The sequence below is a fragment of the Fukomys damarensis genome, unplaced genomic scaffold (genome assembly GCF_012274545.1).
Source record: "Fukomys damarensis isolate Sample0158 unplaced genomic scaffold, DMR_v1.0_HiC HiC_scaffold_16, whole genome shotgun sequence".
Classification (NCBI taxonomy): Eukaryota; Metazoa; Chordata; class Mammalia; order Rodentia; family Bathyergidae; genus Fukomys; species Fukomys damarensis.
The window spans coordinates 110,703,929-110,729,346 of NW_022900928.1; the positions used below are offsets into that span (position 1 = coordinate 110,703,929).

Sequence of the window (25,418 nt, forward strand, 5' to 3'; positions counted from 1 at the left end):
TTAATTCACTGGACAGGAGTTTATTGAGTGCCCACCACATGCTGATTACACCAAGTCAAGACATTCATAATTTAGCTCATGTGACAGGACTTTAATAGAACAAGTGGCGGAGGCAACCAAGTGCATAGAAATTTTACCTAAGTTGAGTATCTGTCTGCTGAAGGATGCAACTCAGAAAGTGCACAGCATTGGCGCTGTTACTTATTTAGTTCTCTGGAAAGAATTACCCACACAATTAGCGTGTTATATTTCATGGGTGTGCCAAGTGAGCCTTGCATGTAATATCTAAATTATATAATCTTCATTCAGACTGTATTAATGACCAAGATGATGAAAAGAAAAGTTATTTTTTTATTTCTTACATGGTTAATGCAACATCTGACCCCTCCTCTGAGAATATCTCATTGCCATCTGCTTTCTTTTTGCTAGAAGCTGACACTTTTTAAAATGACATCTTTATATTCCAAATTAGAAAGAAACATTCCCTCTCTAATATTAACTAAATTCCTCATATGCCGCTCGTTTTCTCATGGAATGTTATTACATAAAAAGTTAAAGGTAAAATTTGAAAGTACGGGGCCAGGGATTTAGCTCAGGGGTTCTGCTGCCTGCCTCACAAGTGCAAGGTCCCAAGTTTGATCCCTGGTGCAAAAAAAAAAAAAAAAAAAAAAAAAAAAAAAAAAATTGAAAGCTCATATGGAAACAGATTCTTCAAAAAAAAAAAAAAATCCACTGTAGATTCCTTGTTAGAACACATAGTCAATCCTCTGTATCTGTAGGTTCCACATTAACAGAGGCATCAAAAAGTTTGGAAAAAAATGTGCCTGTATAAACCTATAAGGACTTGTCTTATTCCCTAAACAATATAGTAGAAGTAGCTATTTACATAACACATTTTTAAGTATTATAAATAATCTAGGGATGATTTAAAATAAACAAGAGGATTTGCATAGATCATATGCAGATACTGTGTCCTTTTATATAAGCAACTGAAACATCCTCAGGTTTTTATATTTCTGGTGAGTCTTGGAATCAGTTCCCTCAAGACACCAAAAGCAACTGTATATTGACACAGTGTCTCTGTAAACAGAAAGAACAGGCTTTGAAAGTAACTATATGGCTACTTATCTGTAACAAGATGGAAGCTAGTGGGTGTTTGTATGTAGGGTCACTCTGTTTTACTTCTGTCTTAAATTTTTGATAATTTTTCCTGGGAATAGATGCCAGTGAGATTATATATTCCAAGAAGATTCTTATGCTTTCTTAGCCTAAATAGCATGTGGGAGAAGAAGACAATGATCAGGCCTCCAAGATGAGACGGGAATAGAATTGGAGAATTCAATGCATGCTGCAGAATAAGAAGTTGAATAAAATATGCTCAGACCTAATGGTTTAGGGAAAACTTTGCAAGGCCACACTGCATCTTTTGTATGATGTGTTAGGTTAAGATAAAGTTTCTTTTTATCATGGGCAGTTTGTCTTTTTAAAATTTCTCGAAATTAGCACAGACTGAATAGCCATGCTGTCTATTTTATTTGTTTATAAAAGATGCTGTTTTATAGTAAAACATATATATTATACCTTTTACTTCTAGTTTAATAGGGTGAAAAATAAGATTGTATTTGATTCAGCATACTTTAAGAAGAAGGGGAGAAACAAATATCAGTATTAAGGATCATAAATGCAGTCAAGGGATTATGTGAATTGGTTTTTCAAAAGCAAGTACAGAGTATCATGAAATTTAGCAATGCAGTGGGGAGGTCAGGGAGGTTTCGGTTAGTTTTCCCAGATTTTTACTCTTAGCACCAAAATAAGTATCATGCTTCCGTGGTGTATTGGCTTCTTCTACCCTCATTCACCAAGTGATTTCTCCAAAGAATAAGTATATAAAGAAAATGAACTTATTTGTGAACACTTCACAGACCGCTGAAAGTTCTTTAAAGCTCAGGCCCTTTGGAACACGAGGATATTGACAAGTCTAAAGCAGTTCATATTTTTATTGGAAATGTAGGAATTGGTGACATGTTGACTTTACCTTTTTGTGAACTAATGTTGTAAAAGTGTGTAAAAATAATTTTCATTCTTTTCAATTTCCATATTTTTACATTTCATATTTTCTTCCCAATGGATTATTATTATTATTATTATTTATTATTATTATTATTTTTGAGACAGGGTCTCATTATGTAGTTGAGACTGACTTGGAACTCATTACGTAGCCCAGGCTGGTCTCAAACACACAGCAATCCTCCTGCCTCAGCCTCCTGAGTGCTGGGATTAGGCATGCGCTCTTGGAACTCATTACGTAGCCCAGGCTGGTCTCAAACACACAGCAATCCTCCTGCCTCAGCCTCCTGAGTGCTGGGATTACAGGCATGCGCCACTACACCCAGCTCCCAATGGATTATTTTGAACACATCTCCTGTGAAATGTCTTTAGGTCTTATGCACCAGGGAGTCTAAGAGGTACATCAATACTCCAGTGTGTACCAGCATTGGACTAATTGACCTGAATTCTGATACCTTTTGACTTCCTACACTAGTCCATGGCCTCTGCCTTGAAAGAGCTGATTATATATCCTAGAGTATTTCCCAAAGTGTATGTGCAAATTGCTTCATTTTCCAGTTTGAGAAGATGAAGATCTTCTGATGATAGTTATGGCTATTTATAAAGACATCTAAATCATGGAGCAGCTGTTTAAAGTCCCTGTGAGATTATCCTGTCAGCACCTTCATCGTTGGTTCCTTTTATCTGTCTACCTTTTAAAATTTGATAGGGTACCATGCTTGGGAAGATTGAATTTGAAGGTCAGTCTGTGGATTTTGTGGATCCAAATAAACAGAATTTGATTGCTGATGTTTCAACCAAGGTGAGAGATTTTCCTTCATATTTTATAGTTTTTGTTTCATTCATTTTTGAATTTAACTTTTCTGTAATATCAAAATTTTTATTTAGGCCTATATGATTTTCTAGAAGCACTAGAATTGAGGTGGAAAATGGATCTGATAACAGCTAAAATACATATTACAAATCAATGGGTTCAGAGTTAATAATCTTCACTTACAGGTTTCACCAGAAACCTTCATGCCCTGATTTAGAGGTTGGATATTATTATTTAGTCCTCCCTATTCTTTTCTTATTCTTTAGGTTAAGGCTTTAATAATACTAAATAAGGGAGCACTGAATTTTCAAAGGCAGGCATAGCAATGATCAGAAATCAGGGCTAATGTCCTCCCAGAAAGCCAATGGAATGTCATAGAAATCAGACACAGTAATCAGTTTAGGGTCATTTTGTGCAAAGGAAATGTTCCTTTCCATTAGTGACTTATTGCGATATTATGACTGACTTTAAAAATTGTTTGTGATTTTTATTGTATTACTCCAAAATGATATATGTTTAGTATATATTTATAAGAAAGTATATAGTACATTTTAGGAAGATGTTTGTTGGTTGTAATTGAATTTCAGTGTAGGTATGAGTGAGCATCTTGAGTTACAGTATCTGTCCTTGGGAAGCATAATCTGGTGGGACAGTCAAGCGAGTAAATTGCCACCTACAAAGTCCAATGACAAATGCTCCTTTACATGCACAGGATGCAATGGGGCATGTACAAACAGCACCAAAGTGGGACAGGTGCATCAGGCAAGGCACTGCAGAAGTTTTAGTCTTAGTAGGAGTAGGAGACTCAGAGAGCCTATAGGTATAGTTATGTAATTGGAGAATGAAAACTATGTTTCAGGCAGAAAGAATGTCACGTGGTGAGAGCCATCGAGGTACGAAGCAACAGGTTTGGTAAAAGAGTTATGTGTAGTTTGATATGAATGAACTGAAAGGCTCACATGTATCAGTTCACAGATTTAGCCATGATGAGTGGAGACGGACTGGGGATAGATCTGGAGGGTTTCTTGTCACTTTCTGACCATCAACACTGGAAGTTGTGGGGAACGCGTTCAGCCTTGTGCTATAGCAAAGCAGAGGTGATTAGGCAGAGGTGCAAGTAACTAGAAGGCTAATGTGGAATTTTCCAAATGTGAAGAAGCCTGGCCTGGAGAAATTCACCTTAAAAATTTTTATGGACAAACAAGATAGAAAAACAGTGCATGATGTGTTCCTGTCTTGGCTAGTCCTAAAGGAGGCTTAATGCCTTAATGTGAGGTCTTACATAACTTTTGTCATTCTCTGTGGAGAGTGTGTACAGTTGGCCCTCTGTATCTGCAAGATCTACATCTATGGATTAAACCAGCAATGACTGAAAATACTAAAAAATTTCAAACCAAAGAACAAACAAAAATTCTAAGTCTATACTAAACATGTACACATTTTTCTTGTCATGATTCCCCAAATAATATAGTATAACAACTATTAACAGTATTTACATTATATTATAAGTAATCTAGAGATTTAAAGTCTAATGGAGGATGTACATAGGCTCTTTGAAAATACCACAGCATTTTATCTAAGAGGTTTGAGCATCTCTGGATTTTGGTACTTCAGGAGGCCCCAAAAGCAGTCACTTATGCTGAGTGACATCTGTGGTGTGCTTGTATAGAGATCAGCAAACATGAGCATAACTATATTTTTAACTCTTTTTGATCAAGTTGAGTGGTAAAAACTGGCTGTTTATTAATGCCAGTGCAATTAAATAATTTTAAATAACTTCATTATAGCAGTTATAAAAGGTGTATTTAACTTAGGGGTTACGTATACCATGTAACTTCTATTTGATTATATTCTTTGGAAATGCTGATAACTTGTTTATTGTCTTTAATTGCAATTTAATGTAGATACAACTAGATGGTAATATCGCTTGACTTTGTAGGAGAAGCCTAAGGTTAAGAACGAATCTATACTTTTCAAATTATTTGGTGAGATTACCTGAAGCATTCACGTATCAATTTGACAGTAATTCCCAAGACCATGGAAAGACTAGGGATAGTGTTCTCTGAAGTAGTCAGCAGGAGGAAAAAAATATTGACACATTCTTTTTATGTGTAGTATGAGGACTATGTTATTGCATTTTGTGTAGAGTTTGTGGAGAGCCAGACATTTCAGCTAAAGTAAAATTCTCTTTTAAATATTTGGATTGTTCCTTTAATATAAAACCTTTGGAAACTATAAAATCATCCTAAATTCAGATGTGTTCACGGACCCTTGAAGCCAGAAGCAGTATGGCCACCCAGTCCTCTAGGCTTTCCCTCTATTTCTGTGCTTTCTCCTTTCATGACTTTCAGTAATGATTCTTGTGTGTCTGTGAAAATCGATCTGCCTCTGAGCAGTGCTTAAGGCATAGATGATGATTATGATATATTCTGTGATCCTTTTATGAAATCTACAATTTAAATACAAACTATTGCGCTGTAACCTAAAGGACCAGTGGCCTACACTAGCTTAGCAATTCCTCTGGTTCACATACTGATTTTATCCATTTAGCCTCACTGCACGAGCCTAATGTACAGTGATTCAGCTCTTCCCCATCAGATCTTTATCGCCATTTGAGGATCAAGTGGTATTTAAAGTATGATGTATCTATTACCACATCTGTCTGGTGCTAAGATAAGGTGACAATAAATTCCATTGTTAATGAGGCAAAACATGGGAAAGCTGGTTGTTAGATATAGAAGCAACCACTTTCTTAAGAATCTTTGTTGTTACTGTAATCAAGAGAATATAAAAGAGTAAAATGCTTTTCTCATAAAAAAGATATGATCTATGGCACTTGTGCCTTTTTTACAGATTTAGTGTTAACTCCTGTTCATTCTCAAGTAGCTAATGATCAATTTGTTAACACATGTAGAAAGTGTTTTCAGTTGCATTTGTAATCTAGACTTGTGACTTGTAGCTGTGAATTTCCTTTCATTTTCTGGTTTTTAAAATGGCAGGATGTCAAGGTGTATGGTAAAGGAAACCCCACGAAAGTGGTAGCTGTTGACTGTGGGATAAAAAACAATGTCATCCGTCTACTAGTAAAGGTAAGTAATTTGTCCCATCTCAAGGGAGCGGGTAATATTTGTTGTTAGTGTTCAAACTAGTGAATTCTCTCGGAATGTCAGTGCTCCTACCACTTACTGACTAACACCTTGAGACATGCCACAGTCACTTTCACTGAGATTTAAAGATAACCAAAACCAGAGTTGGTCTTATAGCTCCTCCATTGGCCTATGTTTATTAAGCACCACAGGTTTGCAGGTTTTATGCCCTGATATAGTAAAAAAAAAAAGGGGACAAGGGGAAAAAATGAGAAGCAAGACCTGTCATATAAAGGTACAAGATCCCAGTAATGAATGTAACTGTACTGTATACCTAGAATGTACCAATAAACTCAATAAAAAAATTCAAAAAAATTCATAGTGCTTTTATTTATTTATTTTTGGGTACTGGGGATCGAACTCAGGGCCTTGCACTTGTGACACAGGTGGCGGCACCACTGAGCTAAATTCCTGGCTTCATAATGCTTTTATATCAACTTCTAGACAACCAAATAAAATTAACTTCAAATCTGTTAACTAGAGTTTAACTACTGTAACAGTGCTTTCTTAAATATTATTTTGTTGAAATTTATCCTATTCCCCTTCCACTTCCAGTTTCTGTCCCTGTCTCTGTGTATTTTCAAGGTACCTTGTTTCTGTCTCTATTTCTCTCAGACATACATGCACTTTTATTACACCAAATTATTAGTGTTGGCAGCATGACTCAATGGTACAGTGCTTGTCTAATATGTTGAAGGCCTTGGCTTAGATCTTTAGCACCACAAAAACCAAAACCAAATGCTGGATTAGCCAGGATATAGAGGTATTCTTCAATCCACCTTCTTATTTTTAGTGAACATCAGCAATATATGATTTCAAATTCTTGTCAGCTTTATTAATAAAAATGTGCATGGATTTTTCAGTAGCATACACTGTGGATGGCCTACCCATGTTCCAATCTCATCTTAACCATTTTAATTCATGTCATCCATTTTCCAGTTGCAGATTTTTTATATCTCTCGCCTAGGGGACACCTTTGGTTGGTAGGAGCCTGTTAGCAGTCAGGAAATTCATACAAATTTCTCTGAAGCAGCCCACAGTCAGTGGCCTGAGAGTCAGTGGAGAGTTCCTTTTTTCCCTTGGGTAGGCAACCACCAAGTCCTTCACAGACTTTTGGAGTTCTCCAGTGAATTTAAACTCAAGGAAGGAGTCAACAGTGGTGGCTTCTTGATAATGTAGACTTTATTGGGTGACACATTGCTGGTGTCCCACAGTGTCACTTCTCTCTAGTCTACTTTTTTCTTTTTTTTTGGTCCCAGGGCTCGAACTCTGGTTCTGGAACTTGTGAGGCAGATGACGGAATCACTGAGCTAAATGCCCAGCCCTCTTCTCTCTTATTAGCATTTCTTGGAAAAATTTTCAATTTTTTTCTCATATTCTCATCTCAGAAAATGCTTCTAGGGAAACCCTAAAAAGAACTTTCCTATATATTTTTATAACAAAAAGAGCTGTATTTCCCCCATCAGAATATAAATAGCATAGATAACGAAAGAAAACCTTAGGAAAGAAATTTCACTAAAATTTAATCAGACAGAAAAAGAAAAAGCTGAGTGTTGGGTCAACTTAAATTCTACAGAATTAAAATTGAATTATCTTAGTTTGCAACTCTGTCCCAAAGCTGATGAGGGTACCCTGTACTCATGCAAAAGCATTGAAACTATTCAAGAAGTGCAGAAAAGTGTTTTACCTAGCTTTTTAGGATCAAAACTTCAGTGGCCTTTCCCTTCCATTTTTTATTGACCATTAGCTCCATTTATATTACATAAAACCAATTAGCTACTCAAAAAAACTTTTTGCTTAACATTTTTTAAACTTAAATTGTGTACAATGTTTTCCTTTCCTGTAGTGATTGTTCAAGAGAACATCTAGAAAAATCACACATTGGTGAAAGAAAATGTTGTATGTAATTTCTTATGTTTCTTTTCCAGCGAGGAGCTGAAGTGCATTTAGTTCCCTGGAATTATGACTTCACTCAGATGGAGTATGATGGACTTCTGATTGCTGGAGGACCTGGGAACCCCGCTCTTGCACAGCCACTAATTAAGAATGTGAAAAAGGTACAGTGAACCTGGTGTACTCTGTGTGTCGGTGTGAGGCAGGGGCCGTATTTGACTCAGTGATTTTTTTTTTTTACTTGTATTTGTGACCATTGAGACAATTTTGGCATAGATATTCTATGGCAAATCCAACATGGAGAGAATTCTAAAGGGAGTAGAACTTTTCTTCAGGACTGTGTCTTCCAATTAAAAGGGCTGGATCCTAATCTCCATGTGTATCTTTCCTTATGATTGCAAAATGACAACTCAGGTTCTCACCATATCCTGGTGACCTAAAAGACCTTCCTGTTTCCAAAGAAGCATTCAGTTAAATTTAGTTGAGTCTGAATGTCAAGTATATATAATTGAATAACAGTGCTCTAAATTAATCAGTCATGTCCCTTGGATTCTAACTTTTAACTCAGTTGCTATTTTCTTTACTTTTTAATTAAGAAAGAAAAAGAAGGATGCTTCATTTTTATTTTTTCAGTGGGAAGTGAAATCTTTTGGAACTGTGTCCAGATTAGTAAACATCTTCTCTGATTAGGTTTTGGAGAGCGATCGAAAAGAACCATTGTTTGGAATTAGTACAGGAAATTTGATAACAGGATTAGCTGCTGGTGCCAAATCCTACAAGATGCCCATGCCCAACAGGTAAGGCAGTTATCCTTGTTTTTCGTTGAACTAACTCTAGAATAATTTTTTGGTAACCAAACACAAAGGATTTAGAAAATATATATGCCACTACTTCAGAATAAATACACAACCATGCTATGAAATAGCTCACTTATCTGACTACTTCATTCTACTTTATTACATTTCTAAAAGGCAGCCTTCTCTAACGATAACTTTGCTATAGTTTAAGGTTATTTTCCTTCCCTTGGCATAAATTCAAGTTATAATACTCAATCAAATGGTATTCCAAGGGGAATTGTTCTGATTTGAGCTTGATTTCAGGGAATTGATTACACTTTAAGAAGTTACTTGATTTAAGAACCGAGAAATGTTCAGATCCTCTTTGTTTCACTTCTTTACCTCAGATGATGTTAATTTATTCAATGCCAGGTCCTCTCTCACAGCCCACTCTCCTCCACATAAAATATAATTCAAAATAATTTAGGCCTGAATAGTTGTCTATTTATTTTTTCCCAAGAACTCTCCTTTGGCTTTAATGTTACTTAAAATAAGTCATTTATATTTGTCTGTTTCTGTTCTAGTGAGAAATTCTTTTAGTTATGAGTGCTTTTCTAAAACCGATTATAGGAGTTTAATAGACCTGATATTTAACACACGACAAAGCTTCCTGAATTGATTTTTTTTTTTTTTTGCTAAAATTATTGGGATTAACAATCTGTGACTTTTCTCACAAAGTGATTTTCACTAAGCAATTGAAACTTTGGAATTTTAAGAGGCTTTTCTTGTTCACTACTTTATAACTAACGCATGTATACTCTTTCCTCTTTTCCTACTGTTTTACCTCTTTTCTCTCCAGAGGACAGAATCAGCCTGTTTTAAATATTACAAACAGACAGGCTTTCATTACTGCTCAGAATCATGGTTATGCTCTGGAAAACGCCCTCCCTGCTGGCTGGAAACCACTTTTTGTGAATGTCAACGATCAAACAAATGAGGTAAGTGCTCTCCGTACATCTGTTCAGGTGGCAGTGAGAAATTCAGGGCTTTAATTCACTGTTATACAGTCTTGGTTTCCTTTTTGTGTGGAATTTTGGGGTGTGAGTGTGGAAAAACTCTTTTATATTATTTCCCATAGTCCTCCACTCTTCAAAAGGTAATTTTCTTTTATTGTTTTCTCAGTTGACTTATTATAATTCAATACTTGCCTCCTTAATCAACAATCATCTTACACATTCATTGTTAAAGGGCCGTTAGTCCAGATCTGTCTAGGCTCAGTTCTGGGACTCAGCACAGGAACAAGTCCTGAAAAAAACACTCGGAGAAATAATTTACAAGGTGGAGATAATAGGACAATTTAGTTTTTTTTCTTTTTTTTTTTGGTTTTTTGAGACAAGTTCTCACTATGTAGTTGAGACTGATCTGGAACTCACTATGTAGCCCAGGCTGGTCTCAAACACACAGCGATCCTCCTACCTCAGCCTCCTGAGTGCTGGGATTACAGGCATGGGCCACCACGCCCGGTTTAGGACAATTTAGAATTTAGGTTTATGTTGGTCAGAGTCTACAGGGGCCCCCGAAGAGATGGACCATTCCCCATTATTATTATAGGGAATCACATTGATTTGAGTCTTCATGGATGCATTTCCTGTTCTTACCTGAAATTCTGATATGTTAGTTCTTAGGATCTCCAATCATGTTTCTTGTTTTTATTTTTTTGGTATCGGGGATCGAACTTGGGTCCTTGTGCTTGCAAGTCAGGTGCCAAACCACTGAGCTAAATCCCAAGCCCTCCAATCATGTTTCTTGATAATACTCTTAGTTTTTAGAATGTTATTAAGCATTTAACTCAGTGTTTCTTTATTTGAACTTTATTGTCTACCGAGTAATACATGCCCACACTTGACATTTGTTGTTACAGAAGGAATTTCTAATTCTGTTTCTTATTCCTGTAGGGGATTATGCATGAGAGCAAACCCTTTTTCGCTGTGCAGTTCCACCCAGAGGTCAGCCCAGGGCCAACAGACACTGAGGTATGTTAGAAAGATGAGGTCTTAAAATATATTTTTCTGTGAAAATTCAAGAAATGAAAATAATCATTCCAGATAATCTTGGTGCAGAATATTCTCAAGAAGAGTGCTTTGGTAACACACATTTTGTATTAAAATTTCCTCATGAATATCATGAAGTAAATTATAATCTTTTTTTGAAAGAGGAAAAGCCCTTAAGAAACCCGAAGAAATGCTATGATGCTATTTTTATTGAAACCCATTATCATTCAAATATATTTAGTCTTGAAATTTACAATTGTTGTACTATGCAAATGAATTCCCTGTTGCTCTCTCCTTCTCATAACTGAAATGAAATTTTAATCCCCCATCTGTGATTTCAAAAAAATTCCTATGGCAACTGGTTGTGTAGCCACTAAGAGAGAATAAACAGCATCAGGAGAAAGAAGAGGGGCAGGGCTGAGGGGAGGGAGAGGGCTTCTGGCACATTCAGGCCATTCAGATGGCTTAAGAAAAGGACTAAAAGCAATTCTTACAGGAGTTTTGTTCCTTATTTAAATATTTTTACTTTTAAATGTGAGCTCTCTGTTCAATGTTCAAGCAGATCTTTCTGAAATAAAAGCTCACAGTGTCATCTGGAAAAATTTTGGCAGTGTAGTGTGTTTTCTCTGTCACACCCAGGGATCTCCAGTAGTGGTGCTGATAGCTTCTCATTGACAGTAAAGAACTCCCAGAAAAGACATCCAGGTAAAACAAAGAGGAAAATAAGAATTTTCCCTACATAAACTCTGTTCTCTCAAATCTAAACAGCCTTTCTAGATATTTATATTTTGTTCTTATTTCAATATTACTGAGAAATATTGGTTCCTAATAGCCCAAACCAGTATGACATTACCTACTCACGATGAAACACATGAATAAAATTTAGTTATATATTTTATCTAACACAGGCTATTTTTTTAAATTAAAATTTTAGCCCATATTAGAACTTCAGATTATGCCGTGTAATCAAATAGACAATGTTATTTAATACTATTTTTTGTTCTGCCAAATAATTGCAAAAAGAATACCTGTGTTGAAATTTATCATTTCTACTGAAAAAACAGAAAAAAATCTCATTAGTAAAGCTCTAGATTAATCTTTAGAGATTACCTTTAGAGCTGGCAGAAAACTTTTAAAAAAGCATTTCTAATTTTAAGATGTAAAATAATGTTTCATTTCTTTGATCTAACTTAAATTTGATTTAGAAGAAAATGACACACAATTAAAGGGCTGCAAACTTGATATTCACAAAAGGCATCTGAAATGTCTATTTTCTGCTGAAATCCTCCTCTTTCTAGGACTTGAAGGGAACAGCTAAAAATATTTATTTGATCTAACTTTTATGGTAGTGGATAGTTAGTTATTGACAAAGAACAAAATCAAAAACTTAAACCAAAACCAAAAACAAATCCCATATATTGCAATGGAAAACTTTTACTAAAAAAACATAATGTCCTGGAAACATACTAACAAAATGCATATTTGTTATTTATCTGAAATTCCAGTCTAACTAGTACTCTGTATTTTACCTGGCAACCTGAAGGATTTGGAAGCTTCTAACTCTTTGGCTGTATTTTTTTTCTAGTATCTCTTTGATTCCTTTTTTTCACTGATAAAGAAAGGAAAAGGTACCACTATTACATCAGTTCTACCGAAGCCAGCGCTGATTGCATCTCGAGTTGAGGTCAGTATATGTAGGCTTGTGTTTGGCTTAGGCATTTTGAATTTTCTTCATCACATTCTAATTTTTTAAATGAATGATGTAAATCACAGGAATGTCTATGAAAGATGACTGTTAACATTGTATTTATCATTTCACAACTAGTTACTGTATTTGGTTTGTTCTTGAAGATATTTTTTAGAACTTTTATGTTTTTGTTTAAAATCATATCTTAAAATTTACTTCTAGAATTTTTGAAATAACACAATTTAATAAAGAAGAATAGTAGTGTACAGTTTGAAATATTTACAATTATGAAAAATTTTATAATCTTATGTAATATGAGATGCAGTTTAGAGTACATAATCATTACAGTTTGTAGAATTCTTTTCATTTTAACTAGAAGAAATATTCACTAGCATAAACTGAATGAAAAGGTAAACAGATATAGATTAATATAGCATGTGACTTCAGTACTTACTAGGCTATGTACATGTTAATGTGTAAAGATTTCTAACCATTTCCTTCATATTATATAAAGAAGGACATTACATAAAAGGACACTATATATTTTCAACAATATGTACATATATATATACACAAACATAGGTATATATTAACATATATATTTGTGTAGATTTTAAAAATATTTATATGTGTTTGAATTCATGTAGAAAGCCGGGCATGGTGGCACATGCCTGTAATCCCAGCACTCGGGAGGCTGAGGCAGGAGGATTGCTGTGAGTTCGAGACCAGCCTGGGCTACATAGTGAGTTCCAGGTCAGTCTCAAGTACGTAGTGAGACCCTGTCTCCAAAAACAAAAACAACAACAACAGCAACAACAACAACAAAAATTAATGTAGAACCTCTTTCAGATTTTTTTTTTACTTTTCTTAAAAACTTGTTCATGAACTTCAGAAAGTGCAATGAAATTAGAGATGTTTAAATTGTTAATCTTTTCCCCGACAATAGTATACATTTTTGAAAATACTACTTGAAATTACTACATAAACTCGGGCAATATAATTTATCTTCTATACTCTTGAAAATGCCTTGTTTCCACCATTTAGTAATAAAAGTCATTGTCTTTTTCTTATTGTTTTTAGGTCTCCAAAGTCCTCATCCTGGGATCAGGAGGTCTGTCCATTGGTCAAGCAGGTGAATTTGATTACTCGGGATCTCAAGCTGTTAAAGCCATGAAGGTGAGAGAACATGAGCTCTGCTAGAATTAATATATTAATGACTCTAATTAGTGTTTTGTAATTTAGATTTATGACAGTACTTCTTTTCAAAGTCACTATCATTTTTCTTAACTATTCTTACACATTCATATGAAGAGAAGTTTAATCATACATAAGAGTTTTCATTTTCACAAATATGCATTTCCACCAACTAAGGAGGTTAGATTGGACTCCAAAATTATTTGTTATTGACAACTTACATTGAAAAGAATAGAAAGCTACATTTAAAGATAATGGTCATTCCTTTTGAGGCAGAGTGCTTTTGCTTTTGGAATAGATTTATCTTTCATGTGAAAGAGGGAATTTGGGCATCCTTGCCTTAAAGTACTTCACATGCTCTGAAGATGCTGCAGATATCTCTTTGGTGGAAAGAGAAACTCCAGTTGGGAGAGCAAAGGCAACAGTGGGCTTCATTTGAGATTGGGATTTATTGTCTTTCACTAGGGAACCCAATTTCTTTTTAGCGACTTGGAAAACTGCGTGGGCTATCTGGATTATCAAGTGAAAAGGGGAATTTGCAGTGAGTGGCTCAGTCTCTGTTTCTTGTCTGGAGATTTTCTCAGTCATTGTAATAAAACAAATCTTTAGAGGAATCCTGTTGTGTATTTAAGGTATTTCTGTTGAAGAGGTAAGTTGGCCTCTCTTTGACACCCTTATTTCCCTGTGGTCTGTATCTTGGTGCTAATCAGGCCATCCAGAGGCAGTGTGAGCACCTAGTGACCTTGCCTCAGGCTTTGCCCGGTAGAGGCCTTTGCCAGAGACCTGGCTGGTACACAGCAGCATGGAGGTGTCAGCAGGACAGTAGGACAGCAGCATGGAAAGCAGTTGACTGAGTTTTTTTTTTTTTTCCTTGTAAATTTGTATGTCAAAGATTTTCCCTAATAGATGTCTACAGAAAAGAAGCAGAATATAGTTTCCTTATTCCTCTTCTTGTTGGGTTCTTTTTCATATTCTTCTCTGTGCATACATGGGTGTACATGCATGTGTTTCTTTGTAGATATTTTCAGAATGATGTCTTACTTTATTGTCTGATGATGGAATTTCTTATTAGATACAAATTAGAGGATATCAAATGGTTTAGATTGGTTAGGACCCAATCTAGGTATGTTCAGGATTTAAAACACCTTTAAGTAACATAATATTTTATGCTTCTTGGGAATTTTACAAAGATTTCAGGACTGACCTGGAGCTCATTATTTAGCCCAGCCTGGTCTCAAACTCACAGCGATCCTTCTGCCTCAGCCTTCCAAGTGCTGGGATTACAGGCATGTGCCACCACGCCCGGCTCATAGTCTGTACTTCTATGATTTATATTCATCTTTAACTGGAGAACATGAATTTAAATTAGAGATTGTATTATGATGAAGTAGGAGGTTCATAAAGATTAATTTATAAGCTAAAATTTTTCCTAAAATTATATGGTGCTTGTATTATACTCAGAATTAGAAAAATAGAAAAATGTTGTAAAATTAATTAAAATGATTTGAAATTATAAGAAATGAATGGATGCTTGCTAGGTATGGTGGTCCAGGCCTGTAATCCCAGTACTCTGGGAGTCTGAGGCAGGATGATCCTAAATTCAAGCCCAGAGGATGAATTTAGCAACTTTGTGAGACATAGTCTCAATATAAAAATAAAATATATATCTGAGAATGTAGCTCAGTGTAAAGGCCTTGGGTTCAAGCCGCAGTATTGGGGGAAAAAATGGACATGTGTGAGATCTTTCTGCATAATTTATGAAAAGTCATACTTGTTGTATAGCACATTCAGAAAAATACTTAGCTATACTTAAATTTCTTGATGCTTTAGTAGTGAGACTTGCTATGACTTCTGCTCATTACATGTTTTCAATTGTAAATCAATTATTTAAATTCCAATGTATGTTCCAAATGGACTCATTTATCTTTTCATATATGTATCTTTTCAACATTTTGTTAATAATGACAATACTCTTAGTCTAAACAAGTTTTTAAAAAATCTCGAGAGATGACTCATATTGAGGCTAAAGCACAGGATCTGAATCATAACACTTGGTTTAGAGTCCTAAACCATAAATTGCCATTTATCAGCTATTTGACCTCTTTAACCTTATTGAATCTCAATTTCTTCATCTAAAAGATGGAAATCTCTTTCATAGTCAGTATAAAGATGAACCAAGGTAATAAAATGTATCATATGCATTATTTGACTACAAATTTTTATTAAGTTCCTCTTCCAAGGATATATAGGGCTTTGAAAGGATGATTTCTGTCTTTATCTAAATATTTTGTTGACTTTTAAGACAAATTTAAAATTGACTGGTTAATTTGTGAAATAATAGGAGCCATCTGGCCGTGTTTCATGATAATTATTTTGCCATGAGTCAGCCTCATTTTGGTTTATGAAATTATAATTCTTAGTGGCCTAAGTGAAGAATTCTTTTGAAGGTCTCCCTAGATGTAGAAATGATATAGGGCTATGAATACCATCCTGCATATACCAGGTACACACACACACACACACACACACACACACACACACATGAGACAGTGTCAAGATAAAACATAAACACTAATTTATTTTTTGTTTTGGCCACGTGGTTATTTTCTTTTTATATAATATGCAGAATCAATTGAATAGTACTCCTTGTTAAGGTGATACACAGTAGGATTGAATATTTAGGAAAAAATGGGACCAGCAAAAGGCTCTCAGTTCTTCTAGCAAGAAGGGAACACATTATCCTACGTTTAAATGTGCCCTCAATGTTGTTCACAGACATATAATAGAAGGGTGACAGCTTTTGCTGTTGCCTCTGGTTCCATTTTGTGTTTACTCATTTAAAAATTTTTGGAATATTTTATTCCTTTGTCAACTATTTGTAGACCTCTAGACAAATTTCATGGAAATGGTCTCCAGTTTTGCTTGATGTCTTTGGTAATAAGAACTTCATGGTGATTGTTGTGAGGTGTGCTTTTTTGTTGTTGATAGTTTTGCTTCTAAACACTTTCTTCCGTCTTTGAGAAAAATGCTTGTCTTCATTTTATTTCCATTCCCTTGCCCTCTTACCAATCTCTCAAGCCAGCCCACAGAATATTGCAAAAGCCTTCTTACTTGGTAACCGTTCATTCCATTGTAGCCATTCTCTTCTTTAGCCCGTACATTCAAATACTTGATCATATGATTTCTTTCAGGAAGAAAATGTCAAAACGGTCCTGATGAACCCAAACATTGCTTCAGTTCAGACCAATGAGGTGGGCTTGAAGCAGGCAGACACTGTCTACTTTCTTCCCATCACCCCCCAGTTTGTCACAGAGGTCATCAAGGCAGAACGGCCTGATGGCCTAATTCTAGGCATGGGTGGTCAGACAGCTCTGAACTGTGGTAAGTTTTTGTAAATCTGGTTGCAGAATTTTGACCTGTGTGCATATGCATCATATACTCTTGTAATTTATATCAACTCATAATAATTGTGTTCCTTTCTTTTAATGTGTGAAGAAACAGTAAAGAGACACCTAAAATTGTCATCTGATGACTATTACCAGTTTATTTCACAAACATCTGAGAGACAAGAAACATTTCACTTTATTGCTTCAGAGTAGCCAAATAAGTTTCTTGGCATTTTTTCCTCTGTCTTAGGATATTGCTTTTCTCTTTCATCACTGAAGGTCTGAGAACTGTTATCATTGAAAAAATGAAAATTGATATTGCTTATTTCATTAAAATGAAAATTAACATTGAGTTTTTAATCTGTCCTGCAGCATATATTTTTGTCACTTTCACATGTATTGTCATGATAACGTGCATCAGTCTCTACTGTTGCTTCAGGGATTTTCCGAGTTCAGCGCTTTATCCTCCTCACAGTGATTCTGATATTTGCAACTAGATTATGAGTGAGAATCTCTTTAGGTGGCTGTGGTAAGCAGCTGGGAATATAATTTGTATGCTGAACATAAAAGACCCAAATTTGTATGGCAAGGCATTAGAAATATAATTTTTTGAAATATATATAATTTTGATATTTAAAAACCCAGAAAGATGCCAATGTATCCCAGATTATTTAAATAGTAGAATTTCATTAGAAAATATACCTTTAAAGGAAGGGGAATATGCTGAAATCTTAAGGTACAGTATACAGCTCTGATTTAAATATATATATATATATTTTTTTTCTCATTGATTTTATTGATACACTTTAGGTATACAGTACAGTTACATTCATCATTGGGCTCTTGGACCTTTACATGACAGGTCTTGTTCTGATTTGTATTAGTAAGGATAATGAAATTGATGTGAAGATGGTGGTAATGTAAGTACTAGGAGCACATGAAATACGTTTTGTGGGATCATTTTCAGAGTTTTTATTTCTTTTTTTTTTTCCAAGTGTAGTTCTATTATGGACTGTGGTAGTTTCTTGGATTTAATTTTAAGATTAAAAAACATGGTGTTCAGGTATCTGTTAAAGAAGAGATAGAGTTTTATGTTATATTGGTTCTTCTATAGGAGTGGAACTGTTCAAGAGAGGTGTACTCAAGGAATATGGTGTGAAAGTCCTTGGAACTTCAGTTGAATCCATCATGGCTACGGAAGACAGGCAGCTGTTCTCAGATAAACTAAATGAGATCAACGAAAAGATTGCTCCAAGCTTTGCAGTGGAATCAGTAAGGAATCCTTGTTCTGGGGAAACATGGTTAATAATAATAGTTGAAATTATTAGACCTGCATACATTTTGTTCCAGAAATATGTGAGTCCATCTGGGATATTTTCTGCAAATGGTAGCATTCAGTGCTAAAATGTTAGGATTAAGTATTGATATTTTATAAAAAGAGAAACCTAAACCAGAGATTAACTGGTTTATCAGTGGTTGAAGTGTCAGTGAACTTCAGATCTGCTGAATTGAACCTAAGAACCGTACTAATTTGCAATATCAAGTTGAGTTTTGCTATTTTCCTAGGATTGGTTACATATCTCTATATTGTAATGCTCTGCAAATGAGATTGGATTTAAAACATTTTTTGAGTGGAATAAATGTTTTAGACTCATGGGAAATTTGTGACTTAGACATGTATAAAAGGGTAAATAGTTTGCTTTCCTCTTACCCATTTCTCTGTCTGCTCTGCCTATTCATAGGCTCTTAGTGTCGCCAGGAGAAAGTCAACTAGCAGTATGCTTGTTTCTCTGAAACTTTAATTTCAGTTTTAGGAATGAGGTGAAGGGAAGGTCCTAACGGCAGTACAATACAATTTCCCAATTGTAGAAATAGGCACATCCTTAGGAATAAGGCAGATATTGTTGGGATGACTATAGTTGGGTAATTTATGTTTCAGAGAAGAATGCTATGAAGTTACATAGCTGTCAATCAAGAGTAATCCTTTGCATAGCTGTCAATCAAGAGCAATCCCAGAGTAGGTCCGCGGAACATTTTGGGAAGTTCTTGCCATATATGTATTCTTCTGTTGCCAGATATAATTATGTCCTGGCTTCCCCTGGGTGGGGAACAGGCATATGGGAAAGGTGTAATTACATTCCCATTGGTAGTGTAATAATATTCCATGACAGAAAAATATAGCCACCATATGTTGCATTCTCTAAGAAAAAAAAAAAAAATCCAAGTTTCTAATGTTATCTCAGATGGAACCTTTAAAATGAAAATCCTCTTTTTATATGGTATTCCTAATGGTTTATTGTGGTTATGGTAAGTTAGCTTCACCAGCAGAAAACTGATTCATTTAAATTTAGACTTTTACACTGAAATTAAAAATTCAATAATTTGATATGTGTTTCATTATCAAGTGAATGAGTGATTACTTCTCCCTCTGTGGTTTCATTTTTTAGAGATCAGACAAGATTGGGCATGTTCAAGATGGTATGGCCATAGACATCATTTTTTAGATGTCAACGTAAAATTTACCCAAAAAAGTGAACACACACAAACGCACACACGCACACACACTAAAAAACCTCTCCTAGAATTCTAGAATTTTACTTAATATGTGTATAGTAACACTTTTTAAGATAATGAAAGAATAATAAAATATTTTCGTATCTCCTCCAAATAGCTGATTTATCTAAATTTCCAGACTCTTTTTTCCCCCCTTTTTCTATCGTGGTCTATTATTCAAATTTGGGATTCTGGTTCTTCCTTACAGATTGAGGATGCTCTAAAGGCAGCAGATACCATCGGCTACCCTGTGATGATCCGTTCTGCTTATGCACTGGGTGGATTAGGTTCTGGCATCTGTCCCAACAAGGAGACCTTACTGGATCTTAGCACCAAGGTAGATATTTTTATAGACAATATTCCTGCCAACCAGAAGACTGGCTCGATCTATCCATTTAACTAGAGAAAGTTATATAGATGAAAAATGACCCCTTCTCTATATACTAAATCACTATCTTGTTCTTTGGAAGTATTTTCAAAAAGACCACGTTGGAGAAGCAAATGTGGGGCAGTTACTTCTGCCAGGTTTCAGTGACAGCGAACATAGTTCTAGATGAACCAATGGTCACTTGACCTTATGGTCTCGCTTTTAGTCTATTGATTTCGGTGATACAAACTTAATACAATTCTATCACCTTCTGCTTAACCGTCCACTAAAATATTCATAATACTAAAATAAATTTTAATGGTTAAAAAAAAAGCAGGATGCAATGCTTCAACTTTTCCATTTTTTGGGAGGGGGGATAATGTGACAATTGATAACATCCAGTAAGTGAAAAAAGAACCATGCTAGTTCAACTACACAAAATTCAGATGTGTAAACTACACACAGTATAAATTCCTTCATTTAGGAAGAGACTGAACTGGTTGATGACTGTGCAAACATAAAAATAAAATAACTTTAATGTGTTACTCGATATTTTTTCAGTGTTAAAGAAATTATCTTTAGAAAATTAAGCTCTGAAAATAGAGATTAACACAAAAAATATTGCTCCAGAGACTTTTTCCCCACTTGCTTTTCCCATAGAACAGTTTCTGGCAATACAGGGCACTCAGTACTTACTTTGAATGAATGCATATGTGTGCCGCCCAAAAGACTATGTAGCTTATATGCAGTGTAAAGATGGAATCTGGCAGAATTATTGTGAAAGTTGTTTTGAGGAGAGCTTACTAAATAGCTCAAGTACAGTTTATGACTGTATCGTTACTTACCTTTTAGGCTGAAATGAAAGGAAGAACCTTGAATTGTTGGCATTGTATTTCAAGAACAGATAAATACAATTAAACATATCCACATAGTTATGATACACTTATGTGCCAACGACATGGGTTTAGTTTTCCTAAAGTTGCTAAACTTACCATAAAAGGGAAATATCTCTAATATAAATATTTCTAATATAAATATACCTAATAGAAATATTATATAAATATAATATTCTGGAATTCTCAATTGTGTGTGCAAAGCAAGAATGTTTTGGAGATGTGAAGTATATTTATTTTGTCTAGCATATTAGATATTTTACACTTTCTTAATATTGTTGATCTTGTTATTACTGTCAATAGTGGTAATACCAACTTATCAGGAATAATTTTTCACTGTATAATAAACAATTTTGAATTCTCAGATTTTTATGTAAAATGTTCACAATGAATTTAATTTTGGAGTGGGATAGTTTTCCAATTGTTCATATTCTGTTAAAATAATCAATAGACTGTTATATGGTTTTCCTTGTTGAAAAATCCTAGCTTTTCCCTTGAAACTAATTAGTCATATCAATACACACTAAAGTACCCCTTATTCTTTTGTGGTTATAATTAGTACCAGTAGAAGGTGCATTAATTTGTTTAGGTTCTAAACTTAAATTTTTGTAAAAATGAGATATCAACTAAACAAAACACAGGGGTGAAGGGAGGGCAGGGGTATGGGGAAAAAGCAAGTACCAAGATATATCATATAAAGGTACAAGATCCTAATGATAAATGTAACTGTATTGTTTGCTTTAGATGTACCAATAAACTTAATGGCAAACAAACAAAAAACCAGAAACAAAACAAGCTGAGAAAAACAGATGAAAAATATCTAAATTTTCTTTGTATCCAAATACCCGTCCACTTTGTTAGAATGAAAAAAGCTTTTCTGAATTTATATCTTGTGTTTCCTAGATTTCTTCTTTCAGACACCCTGAATGATAGATTCATCATTAAATTGTTAACAGAGGCTATGCAGTGTCCTCTTGATTTTTAGAGCATCCTCATGGGCAGCTGTGGGGACAAACGTGTTATGTTTGCAGTTTCATTTGCTGGGGCCTGTAGTGATTGTAGTGGGATGCACTATGGAAAAGGTTAAAAATTGTGTTATTATTTCATTATATAGCGTAAATAGTTTGGAAAACTTCAAAGTACCTTCCTCTTCACTGAATCTCCAAATCAAATATGAGACAAAGAGACATTTCTGTCTTGAATTATCACTCACTATATGTCCTAAGGTCAGAGATGGCTTCTTTTATATTTTACGTTCAGTACACTACCAACTCTGGGTACTGAGAAAATATGAAATGATAATTATACTAATTCATATCTGTCTAATCAGGCATGCATGATATATGACACAGAGTATTTAAGCACTTAGGCAGTGATTAACTGTAATAATAGCTGCATATGATTCTTCTAATTCCCAAGTTTCATATGCCATTTTGGCTAACTCTTTACAACCATCATCATCTCCTTTCTGTTCCTCATCAACGTCAACTAACTTTTATTGTGTATATCACCATACAAAACACCCTCAGCTATTTTAGAGGAAGCCAGAGTCTTTAGACTTATTTTTCCACATTTATTTGGACTTATCACATTTTCTGGTTTCGCAGAAGCCTAGCTGCTGAAATAATTTCATTTCCCTCTGCCTGATTGCTCAATTATTTTCTCTTTCTCCTAATTTAGTTTGATTTAATGTCATATCAGCACTTTGAATGCCAAGCCTCAATAATGTAAATCAAGCATATTCACTGCAGGATGCTATTCCTGATCTCACTGATTTTCTGACACACTGTGCCTTCTGGAGTGCAGCGGGGTATGAAGGCTGAGTTTGTAACTTCAGTAGTGATCAAGATTTAGGCCAAAGTATTTTGCTCAATGTCCTTGTTTAAACCGGTGCCTTTTCTTACTCTTTGATATCTTTTGTCATCACTTTCCAGGCCTTTGCTATGACCAACCAGATTTTGGTGGAGAGATCAGTAACAGGTTGGAAAGAAATAGAATACGAGGTAGTGCGGGATGCGGATGACAACTGCGTCACTGTCTGTAACATGGAAAATGTGGATGCTATGGGTGTACACACAGGTAGGCAAAGAACCTGTAGAAATTACAGTAACACATTCAGCTGTGTCCCTGGCAATCGTAGCCATCTTCCAGTTTTAGTATACGTGCTGCTGAAGCAAGCACAATCATAGCATTCTTTATGAAATTTTTTTTTTCTGCTATTCCTGGACAGATGAATGATAACAAACAAACACAGAATAAACATTTCACATACATATAGTATTGGAAATAGTTTCATATTAATTTGATTTTGCCAAAACCCCTAGGAAGTAACACAGATGATATTAGTTGTTACCACTGAGCAACCAATCAAATATAAGTAATGAACTGGAGGCAAAAATCTATAAGATTTAATGTTTAAAAGCAGAGAGGTTGAAGAGGCTTAAAATAGACCAAGGTGTTAGTTACTAAGTGATTGAAAAAATAGTCTCGGGTAACAAAAATATGTTTCTCAGCAGGATAAACCACTTAGGTAAGAGGGCAAAGATCATGACTTGCATTTTAGAGATTCTAAGTTTGAGATGTGGGTGGAAGTCTTGAGAAAGGGGTTGAGAATGTGGAAATGGAATTCAAGAAAAGAGGATAGGAATAAAAGGTTGATATGAGGTCACTGGAAGTCCTTTGGCACAAAGAAAATAATTGAAGATGGACACATAGATAAAGTATTCAGGGGTTTAGGTGTAGATAAAGGACAGAACAGGGTAAAACTTTGACCAATGGGAAGCATTTACATTTATGGGGCAGGAGGAAAATGTGGTGTTGAAGACAAAGAAGGAAGAAATAAGAAACCTAGGGTACACTAGTATCAATTAAGCCAATGCAAGGATATATTTCAAAAAGAGCTGTGTTTTTGGCCGTATCAAGCACTATGGAAAGTCAATAACAAAGATTTACTTTTCATCATTAGCTATACCAGAACAATTGCAATGCAGAATTAGTCCTGGGAGCCATATACAAAGATATTATATGGCAGTGAAGGCTAAGAAAATTTGACAGACTTTCAAGAGGAAAGGTTTGTATGTCTGACAGTGCTGGGAGATGAGCTTGTTGATGAAGAAGAGAGGTGAGAAGATTTGTAGAAGAGTGGATAGAGACTAAAGACCACGAGACTGAAGATATGAGGGGCTGCAAGTGAAAAGAGTGATGGGAAGGGATAAGACAGAAAAGATTGATGATCCAGTCTGGGTAAAAAGGAGATAATTTTCTGTTGAAAGAACAACTAGGGAGATAATTTGAGATGAATGAAGAGAAAGGAAGTTGAAGAAGGTACTGCCAGCAGATGAATAAGTAAGCAGATGAATGAAGTTTTAATAGCTAATAGAGGGGCATGGGCGATGTCCGACGGGTTTCCTTAAGTAATGTGTTAGAATAACACGGGTAAAACAAGAATCAGGTAGAACACGTGGTATCTCTCATATACAACCTCACATATTTTGTATATGTATAATATACAACCTTAGGATAATTATTTTTCCAGTAAGCTCTCCGACTGTGTCTTGTATCATTTAAGTGGCTTGTTAAGTCACTGAAGTTGGTTGTTAAAAGAAGGCATCAAATAATGAGTGCTACTTGGTTCTACAGGTGACTCAGTTGTTGTGGCCCCTGCCCAGACACTCTCCAATGCAGAGTTTCAGATGCTGAGACGCACTTCAATCAATGTTGTTCGCCACTTGGGCATTGTGGGTGAATGCAACATTCAGTTTGCCCTTCATCCTACCTCGATGGAATACTGCATCATTGAAGTGAACGCCAGACTCTCCAGGAGCTCCGCCTTGGCCTCAAAGGCTACTGGGTAAGGACTGACCATGGGTTTGCAGATAGAAGTGGAAAATCAATTGCCAGTGGCAGACTGTGCTGCACTTGTAAACTATATCCTCCCTTTCTGTAGCTAGGTACAAATCATTGATGGGAGCCTGCGGACATTGTTATTAAGGAGCCTGTTGACAGATTGAGGCAAATGGTAATGCAAGCTGGCTTTGTTTGCTGGCTAATAATAAACTAATCAACATCTGGGTGGCCAAAGCAAGCTGTGAAAGATCTGCTTCTTAATTGCATAATGCATACATTGCTAAAAAGGAAAAAGTACACATTAGTCCTTCATTTTAGTTTTCAGTTGGCTTATTTCAGTACGTACCCCTATAGCAAGTGGTCAATAAAAATATCACTCTGTGGAAGCCCACAATATATATTATTTTGCTTTTAGCAATCTTATACTTGATAAAAGCATACACTATTATCTATTTTAATTGAATGAGTAAAAATACTCCACAAGACTGAGCAATGTAGAATTTTTCCAGAGGTAAATGTTGCAACCAAGTAAATAAGTCCTGGTCCATATGAAAACTGCTTCCAAGCATAACTGGAGGGGAATTTAATTAAAAGCTTTTGTTCTGTTATTACCTGTAGCATCTGACATTTAAATCACATAACATTTAAATAAACAAATATATTTACATCTGTAGATTTCTTTTCATGTGGAGCTGCACAGCACTGTATGGAGTGGTAGATCATGTGCTGGTCAGGAGCACAAGAT

At 35.3% G+C, this 25,418-nt stretch overlaps 1 protein-coding gene across 1 annotated transcript in view; it reads left to right on the forward strand.

The window, feature by feature from the left end:
• Positions 1–25,418, forward strand: part of Cps1 (carbamoyl-phosphate synthase 1) — a 159,930-nt gene that overhangs the window by 65,276 nt on the left and 69,236 nt on the right. Inside the window, exons 7-19 of the mRNA XM_010616046.2 lie at positions 2,777–2,869; positions 5,881–5,970; positions 7,956–8,084; positions 8,611–8,717; positions 9,556–9,694; positions 10,652–10,729; positions 12,333–12,431; positions 13,515–13,610; positions 16,820–17,009; positions 18,129–18,286; positions 19,776–19,904; positions 22,762–22,906; positions 24,467–24,677. Coding sequence (XP_010614348.1) covers positions 2,777–2,869; positions 5,881–5,970; positions 7,956–8,084; positions 8,611–8,717; positions 9,556–9,694; positions 10,652–10,729; positions 12,333–12,431; positions 13,515–13,610; positions 16,820–17,009; positions 18,129–18,286; positions 19,776–19,904; positions 22,762–22,906; positions 24,467–24,677 — 1,664 coding nt within the window. The remainder of the gene's footprint in view (positions 1–2,776; positions 2,870–5,880; positions 5,971–7,955; positions 8,085–8,610; positions 8,718–9,555; positions 9,695–10,651; positions 10,730–12,332; positions 12,432–13,514; positions 13,611–16,819; positions 17,010–18,128; positions 18,287–19,775; positions 19,905–22,761; positions 22,907–24,466; positions 24,678–25,418) is intronic.